The 14,765-nt window shown below is 51.2% G+C and overlaps 1 protein-coding gene across 1 annotated transcript; it reads left to right on the top strand.

The window, feature by feature from the left end:
- The first annotated feature begins 9,866 nt into the window (after positions 1 to 9,866).
- On the top strand, positions 9,867 to 13,723 carry LOC115567755 (uncharacterized). The gene is made up of 2 exons (XM_030394605.1): positions 9,867 to 11,272; positions 11,316 to 13,723. Exons 1-2 carry the CDS (start codon positions 9,867 to 9,869, stop codon positions 13,357 to 13,359), a joined length of 3,450 nt encoding a protein of 1,149 aa, XP_030250465.1. The 3' UTR covers positions 13,360 to 13,723.
- Positions 13,724 to 14,765: the final 1,042 nt, after the last annotated feature.

Genomic DNA, 14,765 nt, shown 5'->3' with positions numbered 1-14,765 from the left:
AAAGAAACTGTTCTTCTTCTGCTTTTAATAAATAGTGATGAATGTGTATTCAATTATGTGTTGTTTGATATTTGAAGCATTGAAATGACTTTTTTGTTATAAATATATTTTGTGTACTTTCTTATTTTGACAGTGTATACCTAATCTTACTTTCATTGATCGCTTATGCTTCAACCTCAGTATTGAAAAGTGGAAATTATTTGGTTGAGACAAGACATTATGCAAAAATGATGCACATGATAATAATGTTATCTATTCCATGTGGTTCTGACAGCAATTGAATATATAATGTTGTTTAAATATAATATCCTAACACTGGCAACTGTGTGAGAAAGGAGATTTAAAGTGCACTATGTCAATAAAACTGTATGTACAAAGGTATCCTATCGTTATTTACTTGAATTTGTGGTGACAATTGTTACTCAAAGCCACTAGAGAGACTTTGTAACTTGCAAGAGTTTTTATTCGAACCACAAAAAAAAAAAACCCTCCACCTGTCCTGGTGAACTCACTTATATGTTTCCTGTTTCCTGTACCAAAACACCATCTAGTATTCTAAAAGGAGCATTACAACACATAAACAAATCAAATCATCCATACATATGTAATGGCTGTTACACAAATGATCAGACTTCAACAGCGCTCTTTATACATGTTAGGGTAGTAGTCATTTCACGAATCTTGTCCTAATCTATGCTGCAAAATGCCTGAATAATGAGCTAAATCTTTCATGCAGAGCACCTTTGTATGCTAAACACTCTGGTGGTCTTTGTGTGATTTACTAAGCAGTATGAATTATTCAACATCCCCTGAGACTGTAGTGTAGGGAATGAGAAACACTTCAAGACACAAGGGGATGAAAGTTTGCTTGATACATATGGCCTGAAATACCTGTGATCAGTTTTCATGTCTTTACCTCAATATGAAATACATAGCAAATTTACAGTAAATCCGCTATGACTGTTTCACTGTTCAGTACCAGCATGACTAGTGATTATAAAGCCTGTTGATCACTGATCAGAGGTATGTTGATGGGTAAGTCTCTATTGCTCAGTCCTTCACTGTACTACAATCATAAATTGAAATCTGTATCCATTATGCAGAAACTAGAGAGGGGAAAGTGAAGTAGTGTGATCCTCTTCTCTCTTCTCATACTCGGTGATACTGCAGATGAAATGGAAATCATCTTGGGAGTCATCTCAGGTGAGCTTTCATCATTTGATACAAATCTTTATTCACGTATTTCTTTAAATAACCATCAATAATTGATGTGTAACTGCATCAACATTAATGGATTTACATAACAGTGGACTGTCCTCTCAGAAATGTCTGTACTATGTGACTGTTGTTTGATGAATTAATAACTTATACCATTGTCATCATCAAATTAAGTCTATTCAGAAAAGATATATTGTAACAACACAAGCAGCAGTATACAAAAGCCTCATATAGAAGCACAACTTCTACCTGTACTGTAGCATACGCACAGACATTATGACAGAAATATCAGTTACAGAACTGAGTTACTATCAAACATTCAGAAAACATGTTTTTTTTTAAGCACAACAGAAAATTTAGGGTCTTCCTCTCTCTGTTAGAGGAGAATTAGTTGTCTGTTGTTGTGATCTACATTTTCTATCGTTGAGATAAGACTAATTTTCATAACGTGATGGACTGATGAGGATCCTTGGCGGCTTTATTTTTTGACAAACTGAACAAGTCATTTCAGCTGATTAGCAAGTTTGCAAGCAGCTTAGCTTTATTCAGAGGTTTTGTGTGATAGTGGTTGTATTTAAGGATATTTTGTCCCTGTGCTTCATTTTGCAAAATACTCGACTTATTAGAGTTGTTCTCAGACCTGTAACTGTGTGTTCCAGGTTTAACCAAAGGAGCTGGTGTGTAGCCGGACGGTCCTCTGAATGCAGCATTGGGAGGGACAGTGATGTTCATCACAACGCTGAATGCACCAGAACAACCTGTGAAAGTTGTGGAATGGCAATTTAGTAGCAAACTTATAATTGCTACAGGTACTAATGCTGCTGCAGGCTATGAAGGCAGGGTCACCCTCTTCAATTCTACTGGATCTCTGGAGCTCAGGAATGTGGTTCTCAGTGACAGTGGAGAATACAACATTGTCATTATACCACAGGGAGAATCATCAAATTCACTAGCAAGGACCACACCATCAACGAGATGCGTTTAAGGATTTATTAGTGACAAAGGAAAACGAAGTGTCGAAGATCTTGGTTCTTTTGAGTTCTTCGAGTGCGTTGTGGGGATTCTTGTAGAGAATCCGCCGCCGCTCCCGGGCAGCGACGGACCCCCCTCATGGACCTACGAAGGAGAGGAGAGAAAGAAGAAACAGACAGAGAGAAATGGGGTGGGGGGGAGGGGTGCAGAATACGAGAGCGAAGCAGATGAGAGGGTTAGGTGGTTATTTATAGAAATGCGGAAGTTGGCGCTGTTGAGGTGTGGTCCTGCTCCTGAAACTTCGCCAATTAAGCTTCAATTCACTAGCAAGGACCACACCATCAACGAGATGCGTTTAAGGATTTATTAGTGACAAAGGAAAACGAAGTGTCGAAGATCTTGGTTCTTTTGAGTTCTTCGAGTGCGTTGTGGGGATTCTTGTAGAGAATCCGCCGCCGCTCCCGGGCAGCGACGGACCCCCAAAAACCTCCAGTTACTTGAGAAGAGATTGAGCGGATCTGAGATCTTAGAGATCTGAACAGATGTAACGGTGGTACTTTTGGGAGGACCAGCGGCCTATGAGATGTATGAAGTGTTCTGGGAAGCCATTACGGGAGGCTGAAGTGGCAGCTCCGATTCTGAAGGAGTGCCCAGAGTAGTTGTCGCGCAAAATACCAGACAATGAGAGCACCCGGCGAAAGTGATGGTGGAACCAGAATCGAGTAGCCACTTGGCTGGATTCGGAGATGAAGAGAGGATCTGTCGTTGTTGTGAGATTTACGGAAATGCAAGAAATTTGCGAGGGTTTCGAAGGGATTCAGTGGTGATTGGACCTTGAAGAAGAAGACGGGTGTAGGCGGACCAAATTGATTGGTTTTGGTTTGCTTTAAGTGGAACACCATAGTGTCGTCTGAAAAGCGAGACAAGTCAGAAATGCAAGCATGACGGCTTGAGTCGAAGTGAATGGTTGAGGAGGTGAATTCGGAGCATCTGAGGAAGCCAAAAGGCAAGCAAGAACATGGCTTCCAGGGTTTGGGCGACTTGAGGAGTGCCGTACCCGGAACGGATTGTGTGGAGGCAGATTAACGGCAAGTTGGCATTAAGAGGAAGACGGCGAGGGCTTAACGAACTGTTAACGAACAGCCGGTTATTGTCTTGGAAAGAAGCTGATACCGCTAAGGTAAGCTTGGTGGTGCGTGATTTGTCATGAGGAATGGGCGTAAGTACTGAAAGAAGTCGTGGTGATGAGATCGAATGACGGAAAGGTTGTGTTGTATTGGTCGTGAAAGTAATGGAGGCTTTCCAAGCTGTCCAGTAGGAAGAGAGGGTCGAGGGTGATAGGCTGTTGATGGTGGAGCTCTGGTAGTCGCTTATCAGGGGTATAAGCGCAGGATTTACGAGTTGAATGTCGACGCCCAACTGGCGTAGGGAAGGTATCTGCGTGAGGTGCCAAGCTTCTGAACTTCTGGCATTCATTAGCGAGCTTCGGGGGCGATTCTGCCGCAAGCCATCTTCCTTTGTAGAAACCCCCAAAACCGGCCTAAGGAGCAGCATCGCTGTACAGATGGATGTCATGTGGGTTAGTTGGTTGGTCATCGTAAAAGAAAGTGACTCCGTTCCAGTTGGTGATAGGGTTGAGTCACGGACAGATTTCAGCAAGGCTCGAGCTATCCAGGGCGATGGAGGTCAAGAGTGATGGGACGGAAGGGACAGAAGTTGACGTTTGGTGCGGCGCGGAGGAAGGTTCGGCTGAGCTTTCCGACCGGGAATGAAGTCTAAAACTTGTTAGTATCAAGAATGATTCCGAGAAACTCAAGGGATGTGGAGGGGCCCTCTGTTTTCTCTGCGACGATGGGACCCTGAGGTTGGAGAAGACTGAAGTCAGGGTAATCAGGCCGGAAGCGGGTGGCGATGTGGTGGGGGGAAATTGTTAGACTGGATCCAGCTGAGGGCTTCAGGTGGGGTGTCGAAGAGTTTAGGCTGCTTTGCGACCAAAGGTGAGCCTAACGGCGAAGTAATATATACCACGCCAATGGATGCTGAAGAAACGGCAGAAGTTGGGATGAATAGGGAGGACTTTAAGAGCACTGGTCTGTTCCTGGACCTTCCTTAACTTCCTTAGCGAGCGTGCGGTCAACTGAATCTGGCTCGGTTATGGTCGACTGAAGATTTTTGATTTCAAAAGAGATAGATGATTGTGTGGAGTCCGGGGTGAAGACCTTCTTCAAGTCCTTTATGAGAAACTAGCTTTGGCGAGGTAGGTTGTACGGGCATTCGGGGTGGGCGTGGCCCCTGCTGCAGAAGGAGTAAACGTGGAGGAAGTGGCACTGGGACACGGTGCATCTGGTACTGTTGAAGCCGTTGCAAATCGAACAACCTCCTTGGTGCATGACGGCCTGCCTTTCTTATATACGCCGTTGATTACGGGAAGATGACAGAAGGGGTAGATGACATCTGTTCTGGAGGTATGGGTGCTGGTGGAGCTGCCGACAACAGGCGAGAGAAGGCTGAAGCTCTTGTTTGGTTTTTTGTGCGGCCCAGTGTGGGTAGCTGTGTATAAAGTGAAATTAGTGGTTGCCTGTTGAGGGGGAAGAACAGGTGCCGGCATCCCGGTGCTGACGACCCCAGCCGACATGAGCTGCTGGGACTGATGGAGCTGGGAGATAGAAGCTCCCTGCATCCCGGCATAGGGTGCTGGCACCCGGTGCCAGGAGCCCCGGTTGAAGCGAGGTGCTGTGGTTGCTGGAATTAGGCGGCAGAGGGCACTGGCATCTTGGTGCCGGGAGACTTGGTTGAAGGGAGGTGCTGTTGTTGATGGAAACAGGAAGCAGAGGGCGCTGGCATCCCGGTGCCAGGAGCCCTGGTTGAAGCAATCTGCTGTGGTTGCTGGAAATAGGCGCCAGAGGGTGCTGGCATCTCGGTGCCAGGAGCCCCGGTTGAAGCGAGCAGCTGTGGTTGCTTGAAACGGGAAGCAGGGGGTGCTGGCATCTCGGTGCCAGGAGCCCCAGTTGAAGCGAGCTGCTGTGGTTGCTTGAAACGGGAAGCAGGGGGGTGCTGACATCTCGGTGCCGGGAGCCCCGGTTGATTAAGCTGCTGTGGTTGCTTGAAATGGGAAGCAGGGGGTGCTGTCATCTCGGTGCTGGGAGCCCCGGTTGATCAAGCTGCTGTGGTTGCTTGAAACGGGAAGTAGGGGGGCGCTGGCATCTCGGTGCCAGGAGCCCCGGTTGAAGCGAGCTGCTGTGGTTGCTGGAAACAGGAAGCAGAGGGCTCTGGCATCTCGGTGCCAGGATCAGAATCAGAATCAGAATCCTTTAATGTCCCGCAGACGGGGAAATTTGTTGTCGCGGCAGAATATTACGAGAACAGCGCAATAGCACAATAGACAATAGAATAGACACTATAATTAAAAAGGGGGAGAAAATAGCATCGAAGTACATATTTACATGATGTAGTGCAAGAATTGACAGTAATTTTTATATACAGACCGGAGCCCCGGTTGAAGCGAGCTGCTGTGGTTGCTGGAAACAGGAGCAGAGGGCACTGGCGTCTCAGTGCCAGGGGCCCCAGTTGAAGCGAGCTGCTGTGGTTGCTGGACACAGGAAGCAGAGGGCGCTGGCATCTCGGTGCCAGGAGCCCTGGTTGAAGCGAGCTGCTGTGGTTGCTGGAAACAGGAAGCAGGGGACGCTGGCATCTCGGTGCCAGGAGCCCCGGTTGAAGCGAGCTGCTGTGGTTGCTGGACACAGGAAGCAGAGGGCGCTGGCATCCCGGTGCCAAGATCCTCCGCTGAAACAGGCTGCTGTGGTTGTTAGCAGTGGGCTGTAGGGGGCACTGGCATCCCTGTGCCAGGAGCCTCCGCAAAGTTTAGCTGCGGTGATGGCCGGAACTGGATGGCGGTGGGCACTGTGGCGTTTGCCCTTGAGGTTGTAGGTTGCTGTAGCTGATGATGATAATCCTGATAGAAGTTGGAGGGTCCTGGAATCTATCTGGGCGCTCCCTCTGGAGTGTAGTGATGCGAGAAGTGGTGGCGGAAACTCTGGAGTTGTTTGATCTGGCAGAGGATCTCTGTCTCTGCTTTTGCTGCTGCTCTTTGTTTTCTTTGGGCTTTGTCATTTGATTGTACTGTCCCTTTAACAAGAGCGCAGACGTCACTGCCTGTAGGGCTGTGTGTGATGACGTCACCTGGAAGCGATCTGGTGTTAACGGAACGAACAGCCATGAGTTTATTTATTTATTTTTCGAAGATTGGCTGTTGTGGTGGCTAGAACTGGATGGCAGTGGGCACCATGACGTTGCCCTAGATGTTGTAGGTTGCTAGTGTCGATGATGAAAATCCTGATGGGGATTGGAGGGTCCTGAAATCCATCTGGGCACTCCCTTTGGAGTGGAGTGATGACGAGAGGTGGTAGCAGAAACTCTAGAGTCATTTGATCTGGCTGAGGATCTCTGTCTCCACTTTTACTGCTGCACTTTCTGTTGTCTATGAGCTTTCTGCTGTCTTTGGGCTGTAGTATTTAATTGTACTGTCCCTTTTAACAGGAGCGTCGACGTCGCGGTGTGTTGCGTGCGCGTGATGACGTCACCCGGAAGAGAGCTGGTGTTGACGGAAGAAGCACACATGCGTGTGGAGAAAGTTTGGCTTTATAGTCCATTCGGTTAAACAGAATTCATTTGCCGTTTAAAGTTTTCTGGGGAGCGGCTACTGTCCAATCGGTGACTGTAGAAGATGAAAGCCGGTCGGGGGAACTCACCGGAGCGTGGAGACGTTGTGACCGGCGAGTTGTTCGGCCGGTGTTGGCGGAACGATGGCGGGAGGCTTCGCTTCTTGGAGGTGAAGGAGTCGGCGAACTGTGGCGAACTGCAGCGACGGTGACTTTCTGTTCCGGAAATTCCTCGTCCTCTCTTTGCTGCGGAAGGAGGTGGGCTGGGAGACACGGGAGAGTCGTCGGGCGAACTATGATAATCTTGGATGTTGAGGAGAGATGAACCAGGCGGGAGACGAACCATGGATGAGACGAAGTTGGTGCTCTTCGGACCCGCTCGCGTCCTAGCCGGCTGTTGGGCCACTGGAATCGGGTCCTCGGGTACGGAGGTGACGGGAGAGTAGTCGGCTTCAGATGAATGGTGATCCTCATCTCGTCTGAAAGATTGTCCGACGGGAATAGTGATACGAAGTCCATGATGAGGTGAGTAGAGCCTGATGTTGCTCGTACAAAAGCTTGGATGTGCTCGGGCGAGGCGATGTCGCGTGATCTCGTTTCTGGGTGCGAGAGCGCAGAATACGAGAGCGAAGCAGATGAGAGGGTCAGGTGGTTATTTATAGAAATGCGGAAGTTGGCGCTGTTGAGGTGTGGTCCTGCTCCTGAAACTTCGCCAATTAAGCTTCAAGAGAGGAACCACCAGACTGGAAGTTTATGGTGGGCAGATGTTTCACTTGTATCTCTTCTAATGTTAAAAATAATCTAAAAGTAAGCGTTTATCTGTCCTCTCTGGTGGAAAGCACAACCCTTTTTCATCTCTGGCTACACCCAGCACCACTATGCATCAGGTCAGACACATGCTTTATTGACCTGTAGCCACAGCCAACAGTGATGTCACAGAGCCCTGAAGTATATCTGTACATAGCGTACACTGGAAGACCAAACCTAACCAAACACACTCCAGTCATGGACTTTTAAAATTGTAGTTATTGTACTTGCTCCATTTTCGTTTAACCCCAAAGAAGAAGCCTACTACTTACTGTTTATTGGATTTGCATATGTATATTTTGAAATCAGTTGAAACAATATGTCAAGCAGCTGATGGGAGGCAAGACACACCTCAGACACAGAAGCAGACAGGATGCACTTTAAACATGAAAACCAGACAGCTTTTACAGAGATGCTGGGAAATGAGATTTTTTGTGTAGTATTGGAATGAGTTGAAAACCATGTACAGTGTTAACTATTTGTGTATTTTTCTCACTTCCCCCTGATGGTCTGAATGACACTGCTATCTTGTCTGTCTGTGTGCTGTCTGTATCCTTTTTCACATCTGATGTTATCTGATATGAATTTTTTTTCACTGCATGAGAAAATAGACATGTAGTGCCTGTCTTTTTTGAAAAGTGCCGACTGCATGAGTCTCACAGTAAATGCATGACAGTTGGCAGCTCTGATTTATTGAACAAAATGTGCACCACAAATCCCAACACTGTGAGAGAGATTTAGATTTTCTTTAAAACACACTCAATATAAAGGGGAATCATCTCATCAAAGAAAGGCTCTTAGGATGCAAAAAATACATGTTGTTTCAAAGTGACAGTGTCCAAAAATGTGTCAAAAGAATGGTCAACACAGAAGAACCAATCAGGAGAAAAACATTAGAATCAGAAGGTGTTTTGCATACCATCTACCTGACTTTGGTCATTCTCTTAAGATGTATGTCACAGCCACATCAGGCCTCCCTGCTGCTGCTGCCATATCTGTTCTATTTCATCCTTACTGACCGCCAGAGGCGGTGCTTCAGCACTGAATGTCTCCATCTCGCGCATGTGCAGGTCGAGTGTTTATACCAACAAAGTCACCTGTGACCCTTGATGATACCGGCAAGCCTATATCTTCCGGTGACATCAGAGGATCTGTTCCTTTTCATCTTCTCGCTTCGCAGATAGACGTACGTCAGTGAGCTCTAGCTGAACTAAACACGTACTGCTGCTTCGTCGCTGGTAGCCTTGCGACAACCTGTCGGAGCTGCGAGCTGCTCGCCCTCCAAGGGCTGCGACGAGCTGAGACGGGAGTTTTGTTGCGGTTTGCCGCGGACACCCCTCCGGATCACCATCGGTTCGTCTCTACAACTGGCTGAGTATACCAGGCGTAGTGTTACGTTTCCTTTGAGTATCTCTTTCTTTTGTTAAATAAGTTTGGTGAAGGCGTTGTACTCGCTCCCTCTCCCGACATTTGTGCTATTGGTTACGGGCGCTAGCGGTTAGCATTGCCTGCTTGACCTAGCGTCTGTGTAATCGGTACACCGCTGGTTGTACCCGCTTTCCGTTTAGTTTTTTATGTTGGTGAAGCCAGTGCACTCGCTCCCTCTCCCGACATCTGTGCTGTCATTTGCGGGCATTAGCAGTGTTGTCCGCTTGACCTATTGTCTGTGTAATCGGTACACCGTTGGTTGTATCCGTTTTCAGTTGTAGCCTTATATGTTGGTGAAGCCAGTGTACTCGCTCCCTCTCCCGACATCCGTACTACTGTTACATCTGTGAGTAATTCGTACAACTTGTACCCGCCTTTCGTTGTAGTTTTCCCGTGTTGGTGAAGGCAGTGTGTGCGCTCCCTCTCCCATCATAGGTGTGTATTACTATTCTCTGTAACAGCTGCATCCTGAGCTGTGTTTGCTTTCCTTTTGGCAGTTTTACCGGCGTTTTCGCCTGGCCTACTTAAGTTTGCATTTTGTGGCACATGCGGTGGTGCCCATTGATTTTTTGCGCAGTAAGCTGACCCTTGCTGGTGAAGGCAGTGCTCTCGCTCCCGCTCCTAGCATAGGCGGGTGCTGTTGCCCTTGTAGTTAGCAGAAGTGTTAGCCACAAAGGCTAACTGCGTTGTTGTGCGACACCTGCTGGTGAAGGCAGTGCGTTCGCTCCCTCTCCCAGCATCTGTTGTTTTTCTCAGTTGCTTGTATTTGAACCAGTTGTCACCATGCTTGGTGACCACTCCTGCTCGGCCTGTCTGGCCGCTCTGCAGTCTGAAGACGGTCATGATATGTGTCCTCCGTGCCTTGGCCTCGATCACCTGAGGGAGGGGCTTTCAGAGGACCCGTGCATGAACTGTAGCTTCATGCCCCGGGCAGTGCGGGTTGCTAGACTGGCCGAGGCTGAACACCTGCTGGGCCATGCTCCGGAGCCGGACCAGTTGACCCCAGCCCAGCGATTGCCTCCAGCACAGCCTAGCCGATCTAAACGTCGGGCTGCAGAGGCTGCGGGCGCCTCCTCTGGGAAGAGGGTCAAGGAGTCTAAACTGGCCTCCAGGGTGGACCAGTTGACTGAGGAGCTAAATCAAATGAAGTCCCTCTTCCTAGCCATCCAATCTGGGACTGGTGCAGTGGATGTGGGCACTCCTGCTCCCCCTGCCGCCATGTTTGAACCAGAGGAGGACGTGCTCTCCGTGGCTGCTTCGGCCACTGAGTTCGCTGACTACGGGGCGGATGTGGTCCCCCAGGACGCTGCCTCCCACACCTCCGGGGCGAGCTACCACTCCTCAGCCCGCAGTTTCGGTGCTGGGTCCGAGAATAACTCCATGGGTGCCATCATTCGTATGGCCCTGGCCCGCCTGCAGTTGGATGTTCCGCAGGCTCAGCCGGCTCCCGCCAGTGCCTTCTTCAGGCGTGGTCCAGCCCCTGCCACCTTTACTGTGCCTCCGTCAGAAGAATATCTGAGGGAGTTGCACGCATGCTGGAGAGATACTAGAGCCCTCTCTCACGCAACATCAGATGGCCGGACCCTGGCAGCCATGCAGGATGCAGCCAAGTTCGGCTTGGCCCATATGCCAGCGGTTGAGCCGGCTATAGCGGCTCTGATTGTTTCGCCCGATGAGGCTCTGAGAACGGATGCCAGGTGTCCGCGCCCCCAGTGTCGGGCCACGGATGACCTGCTCTCTAAGGCCTATGACGCAGCAGCACGCATGGGACGCATTGGCAATTCCCTCTCGCATCTGATGCTCGCTCTCTCAGCGTCCCTGCAGGAGGCTACGCTGGACGCTTCCGTCCACAGCTTCAGTGACGCATCCCTGCAGGCATTTGCTCTGATGTCCAGAGAACTGGGGCGCCTGATGTCCACACTTGTCCAGGCTCGCCGCCAGGTGTGGCTGGCACAGTCGCCTCTCACCGAGGCGTGCCGGAGAACCCTCCGCAGCATCCCAGTGGAACCCGGCGAGATTTTTGGGTCGGCTGCTGTAGAGGCGCTTGAGCGCACAGTCCAGGCCAGGCAGACGCGGCAGCAGCTCTCTGGGCTTCACAGGAGCATGCCTCCTCCAAGCAGACCTGGGGGTTCTTCAGCTCCCCCCAGGCGCCGCACTCAGCCACAGACTCCCCCCAGTGGCTACCCTAGGTCTCAGCGACCGTTTCAACAGCCGGCTCAACGATGTCCTCAGGCCTTTCGAGCCCCCGAACGACCGCCCTCTAGACAACCTCAGAACTTCGACGCTGCCCGTCGTCCCCCCAGGGCCTCTAGAGGCCGGGGGACCAGGCGCTGAGAGTCCGGGGCCGGTCGTCGGCTGTTTTTCCCAGCAGCAGCTCAGCTACTGGGCTGCTTCCACCAAGGATCCTTGGGTGATTTCCACCTTAACCCACGGGTACAAACTTCAGTTCCGACGCCGGCCCCCTGCCTTCAGCCGGGTCAAGATGACCATCATACGCAACCCGGCAAAAGCCCATGCCCTCAACCAGGAGTTGTCCGCCCTCCTGGACAAGGGTGCCATCGAGCCAGTAGACCCCCTGTCACCCGGGGGGTTCTATTCGACTTACTTTCTTGTCGAAAAGAAAGACGGTGGACTCCGCCCTATCCTCGACTTGAGGGGACTCAACCGGTTCCTGAAAGTCCTGAAGTTCCACATGCTCAGTACTGCAGAGGTTCTGCGTACTGTTGCCAGAGGGGAATGGTTTACCTCAGTAGACCTGAAGGACGCGTACTTTCATGTCCCCATTGCACCACACCACAGAAAATTTCTGCGGTTTGCCTTTCAGGGCCGCCATTTTCAGTTCAGGGTTCTCCCGTTTGGCCTCTCCCTTTCTCCACGGGTGTTCACCAGGTGTGTGGCGGCAGCCCTCTCACCCCTGCAGTCGCGGGGCATGAAGATCCTGCCGTATCTGGACGACTGGCTGGTCTGTGCGCCATCCCGGTCTCAGGTGACCCGGGACACAGCGATTCTCCTCTCACATGTGGCCCAGCTCGGCCTCAGAGTGAATTTCCAAAAGAGCTGCTTGGTTCCCTCACAGAGTGCACTCTTTCTGGGGGTGACTCTGGATGCTGTTGCCATGAAGGCCTGTCCATCACCTCGGCGCGTGGACGACATCCTCCACCTCCTTCTCCTCTTTCAGGAGGGCCGCTGCTTGCGCTATGTCCAGTATAAGCGCCTCTTAGGCAAGCTGACGGCTGCTGCCACTGTGGTTCCCTTAGGGTTGCTGTCACTACGTCCCCTTCAGAGGTGGCTGAACAGCTTCCACTTGGATGCCAGGCGGCACCGGCACAGGAAACTCAAGGTGTCACGGCGTTGTCTCCTTGCTCTGACCCCTTGGAGGGAGAGATCATTTCTCCTTCAGGGCATGCCCATGGGCTCCATTGCATCCCGTCGGGAGACCGTCACAACAGATGCATCCCTCTCAGGGTGGGGTGCTGTGTGGCAGAACCGGACAGCCCAAGGCCTGTGGTCTGCACAGGACCGCTCGGACCACATCAATGTGCTGGAGCTACGAGCAGTGCACATGGCACTGCAGCTTTTTCTCCCGTTCCTGAGAGGGAGGCATGTGCTAGTACGGTCGGACAACATCTCAACCGTCTCTCACATAAACCACCAAGGGGGAACCAGGTCTGCACGGCTGTTGCAGGTGTCCCGGGACCTCCTGTTGTGGGCGGCCCCCCGCCTAGCCAGCATAAGGGCGATGTATTTGCCTGGGGAACGGAACCGGGCCGCAGACTTCCTATCACGGTGCAAGCCTCCACCGGGGGAATGGCGGCTTCACCCAGAGGTGGTGCTCAATATCTGGGACGTCTTCGGCAGGGCAGAGGTGGATCTCTTTGCCACAGAAGAGTCGACCCATTGTCCCCTCTGGTTCTCCTTGACAGAGGAGGCCAGCCCTCTGGGCCAGGATGCTCTCGCCCACGATTGGCCAGAGGGTCTTCTCTATGCCTTCCCCCCGATGCCTCTGATTCCTCAAATACTGCAGAGGGTCCTCCAGCAGGGCCACAGGCTGCTATTGGTAGCCCCCTTCTGGCCAGGGAGGACATGGTTTCCTCTGCTGCACAGGCTGTGCCGCGGCTCACCGTGGCCTCTCCCCCACAGGATGGATCTCCTGTCCCAGTTAGGGGGCCGGGTCTGGCATCCCGACCCTCATCGCCTGCAGCTCTGGGTTTGGCCACTGCAGGGCCCAACCCGCTGCTGTCGGAGTGCTCAGACACCGTCCAATATACCATACTGAATGCTAGGGCGCCTTCTACCCGGATGCAGTATGAGAACAGGTGGAAACTGTTTTCTGTCTGGTGTTCAGACAGGGGTGAGGACCCCGTGCACTGTACAATCCCAAAAGTTCTGGAGTTCCTACAGTCACTCCTGAATGGCGGACGGTCCCCTGCTACTCTGAGGGTGTACGTGGCAGCCATTTCCTCTCGACACGCTCAAGTTGACGACAACACCGTGGGGTGCCACAGACTTGTGTCCCTTTTCCTAAAGGGAGCCTTGAGGTTACAACCCCCAAAGGCACAGAGAATTCCAGCATGGGATCTGCCCCTGGTGCTGGATGCTCTGTGTCTGCCTCCCTTTGAGCCCCTGGCGCAGGCAGAGATGAAGTGGGTGTCTGCTAAGGCTGCCTTTCTGCTTGCCATCACTTCAGCAAAGCGTGTTGGGGAGCTACACGCTCTCTCAGTCAGTGACTCATGTCTGAGGTGGAACTCAGATGGCTCAGGGGTCACCCTGTGGCCGAATACAGCCTTTCTTCCTAAGGTTCTCTCACCGTCGAACCTTAACCGACCTATCCACCTGGCACAGTTTATTCCCCCCGCAGGGGAGGAAAGGTTAGGACTGCTGTGCCCTGTGCGGGCCTTAAGAGTCTATATAAATTTGACCGCAAGCACGAGACGGTCAGAACAGCTGTTCGTCTGTTATGGTGGTCCTAAGAAAGGCTGTGCTCTCTCCAAGCAGCGTCTGTCGCATTGGATTGTGGATGTCATCACCCAGGCGTATGAACACAGTGGTCGCCCCCTGCCATCCGGGGTGAGGTGCCACTCTACTAGGGCTGTCTCTACATCATGGGCGGCTCTGCGTGGTGTGCCCCTGGGGGACATCTGTGATGCGGCATCGTGGGCATCACCAACTACCTTTTCCAGATTCTATCGGGTGAATGTGGCCACTCCCCACCCACTGGGTGTGGCCCTGCTGCCCACCTCTACTGCTTCATCTCACTGAGGTATGTATTGGCATTCCTCGTGACCTTGTTGTTATGGGTCATCCAGTGCTGAAGCACCGCCTCTGGCGGTCAGTAAGGATGAAATAGAACGAAAGTTACGTATGTAACTACGGTTCTATGAATCCTGGATGACCGCCAGTCACTCAGAATCCTTGTGGTTTCGCGAGAAGATTCTGCAGGAACAGATCCTCTGATGTCACCGGAAGATATAGGCTTGCCGGTATCATCAAGGGTCACAGGTGACTTTGTTGGTATAAACACTCGACCTGCGCATGCGCGAGATGGAGACATTCAGTGCTGAAGCACCGCCTCTGGCGGTCATCCAGGATTCATAGAACCGTAGTTACATACGTAACTTTCGTTTTATTGCTCTGGAATTTTATGGCTCAAAGTGGGTCAAGCTTGTCATAAGGAAATCAATC

This window comes from Sparus aurata, chromosome 17 (assembly GCF_900880675.1).
Source record: "Sparus aurata chromosome 17, fSpaAur1.1, whole genome shotgun sequence".
NCBI lineage: Eukaryota > Metazoa > Chordata > Actinopteri > Spariformes > Sparidae > Sparus > Sparus aurata.
The sequence above is the reverse complement of the archived record's forward strand: the minus strand, read 5'-3'. Positions and strand labels throughout refer to the sequence as shown.

Bases quoted from the DNA above. Each gene is read 5' to 3' on its own strand.
- LOC115567755 (XM_030394605.1), top strand. From the start codon at position 9,867: ATGCTTGGTGACCACTCCTGCTCGGCCTGTCTGGCCGCTCTGCAGTCT. The intron at 11,273-11,315 runs GTCTCAGCGACC...CGATGTCCTCAG, and splicing joins CCCCCCAGTGGCTACCCTAG to GCCTTTCGAGCCCCCGAACG.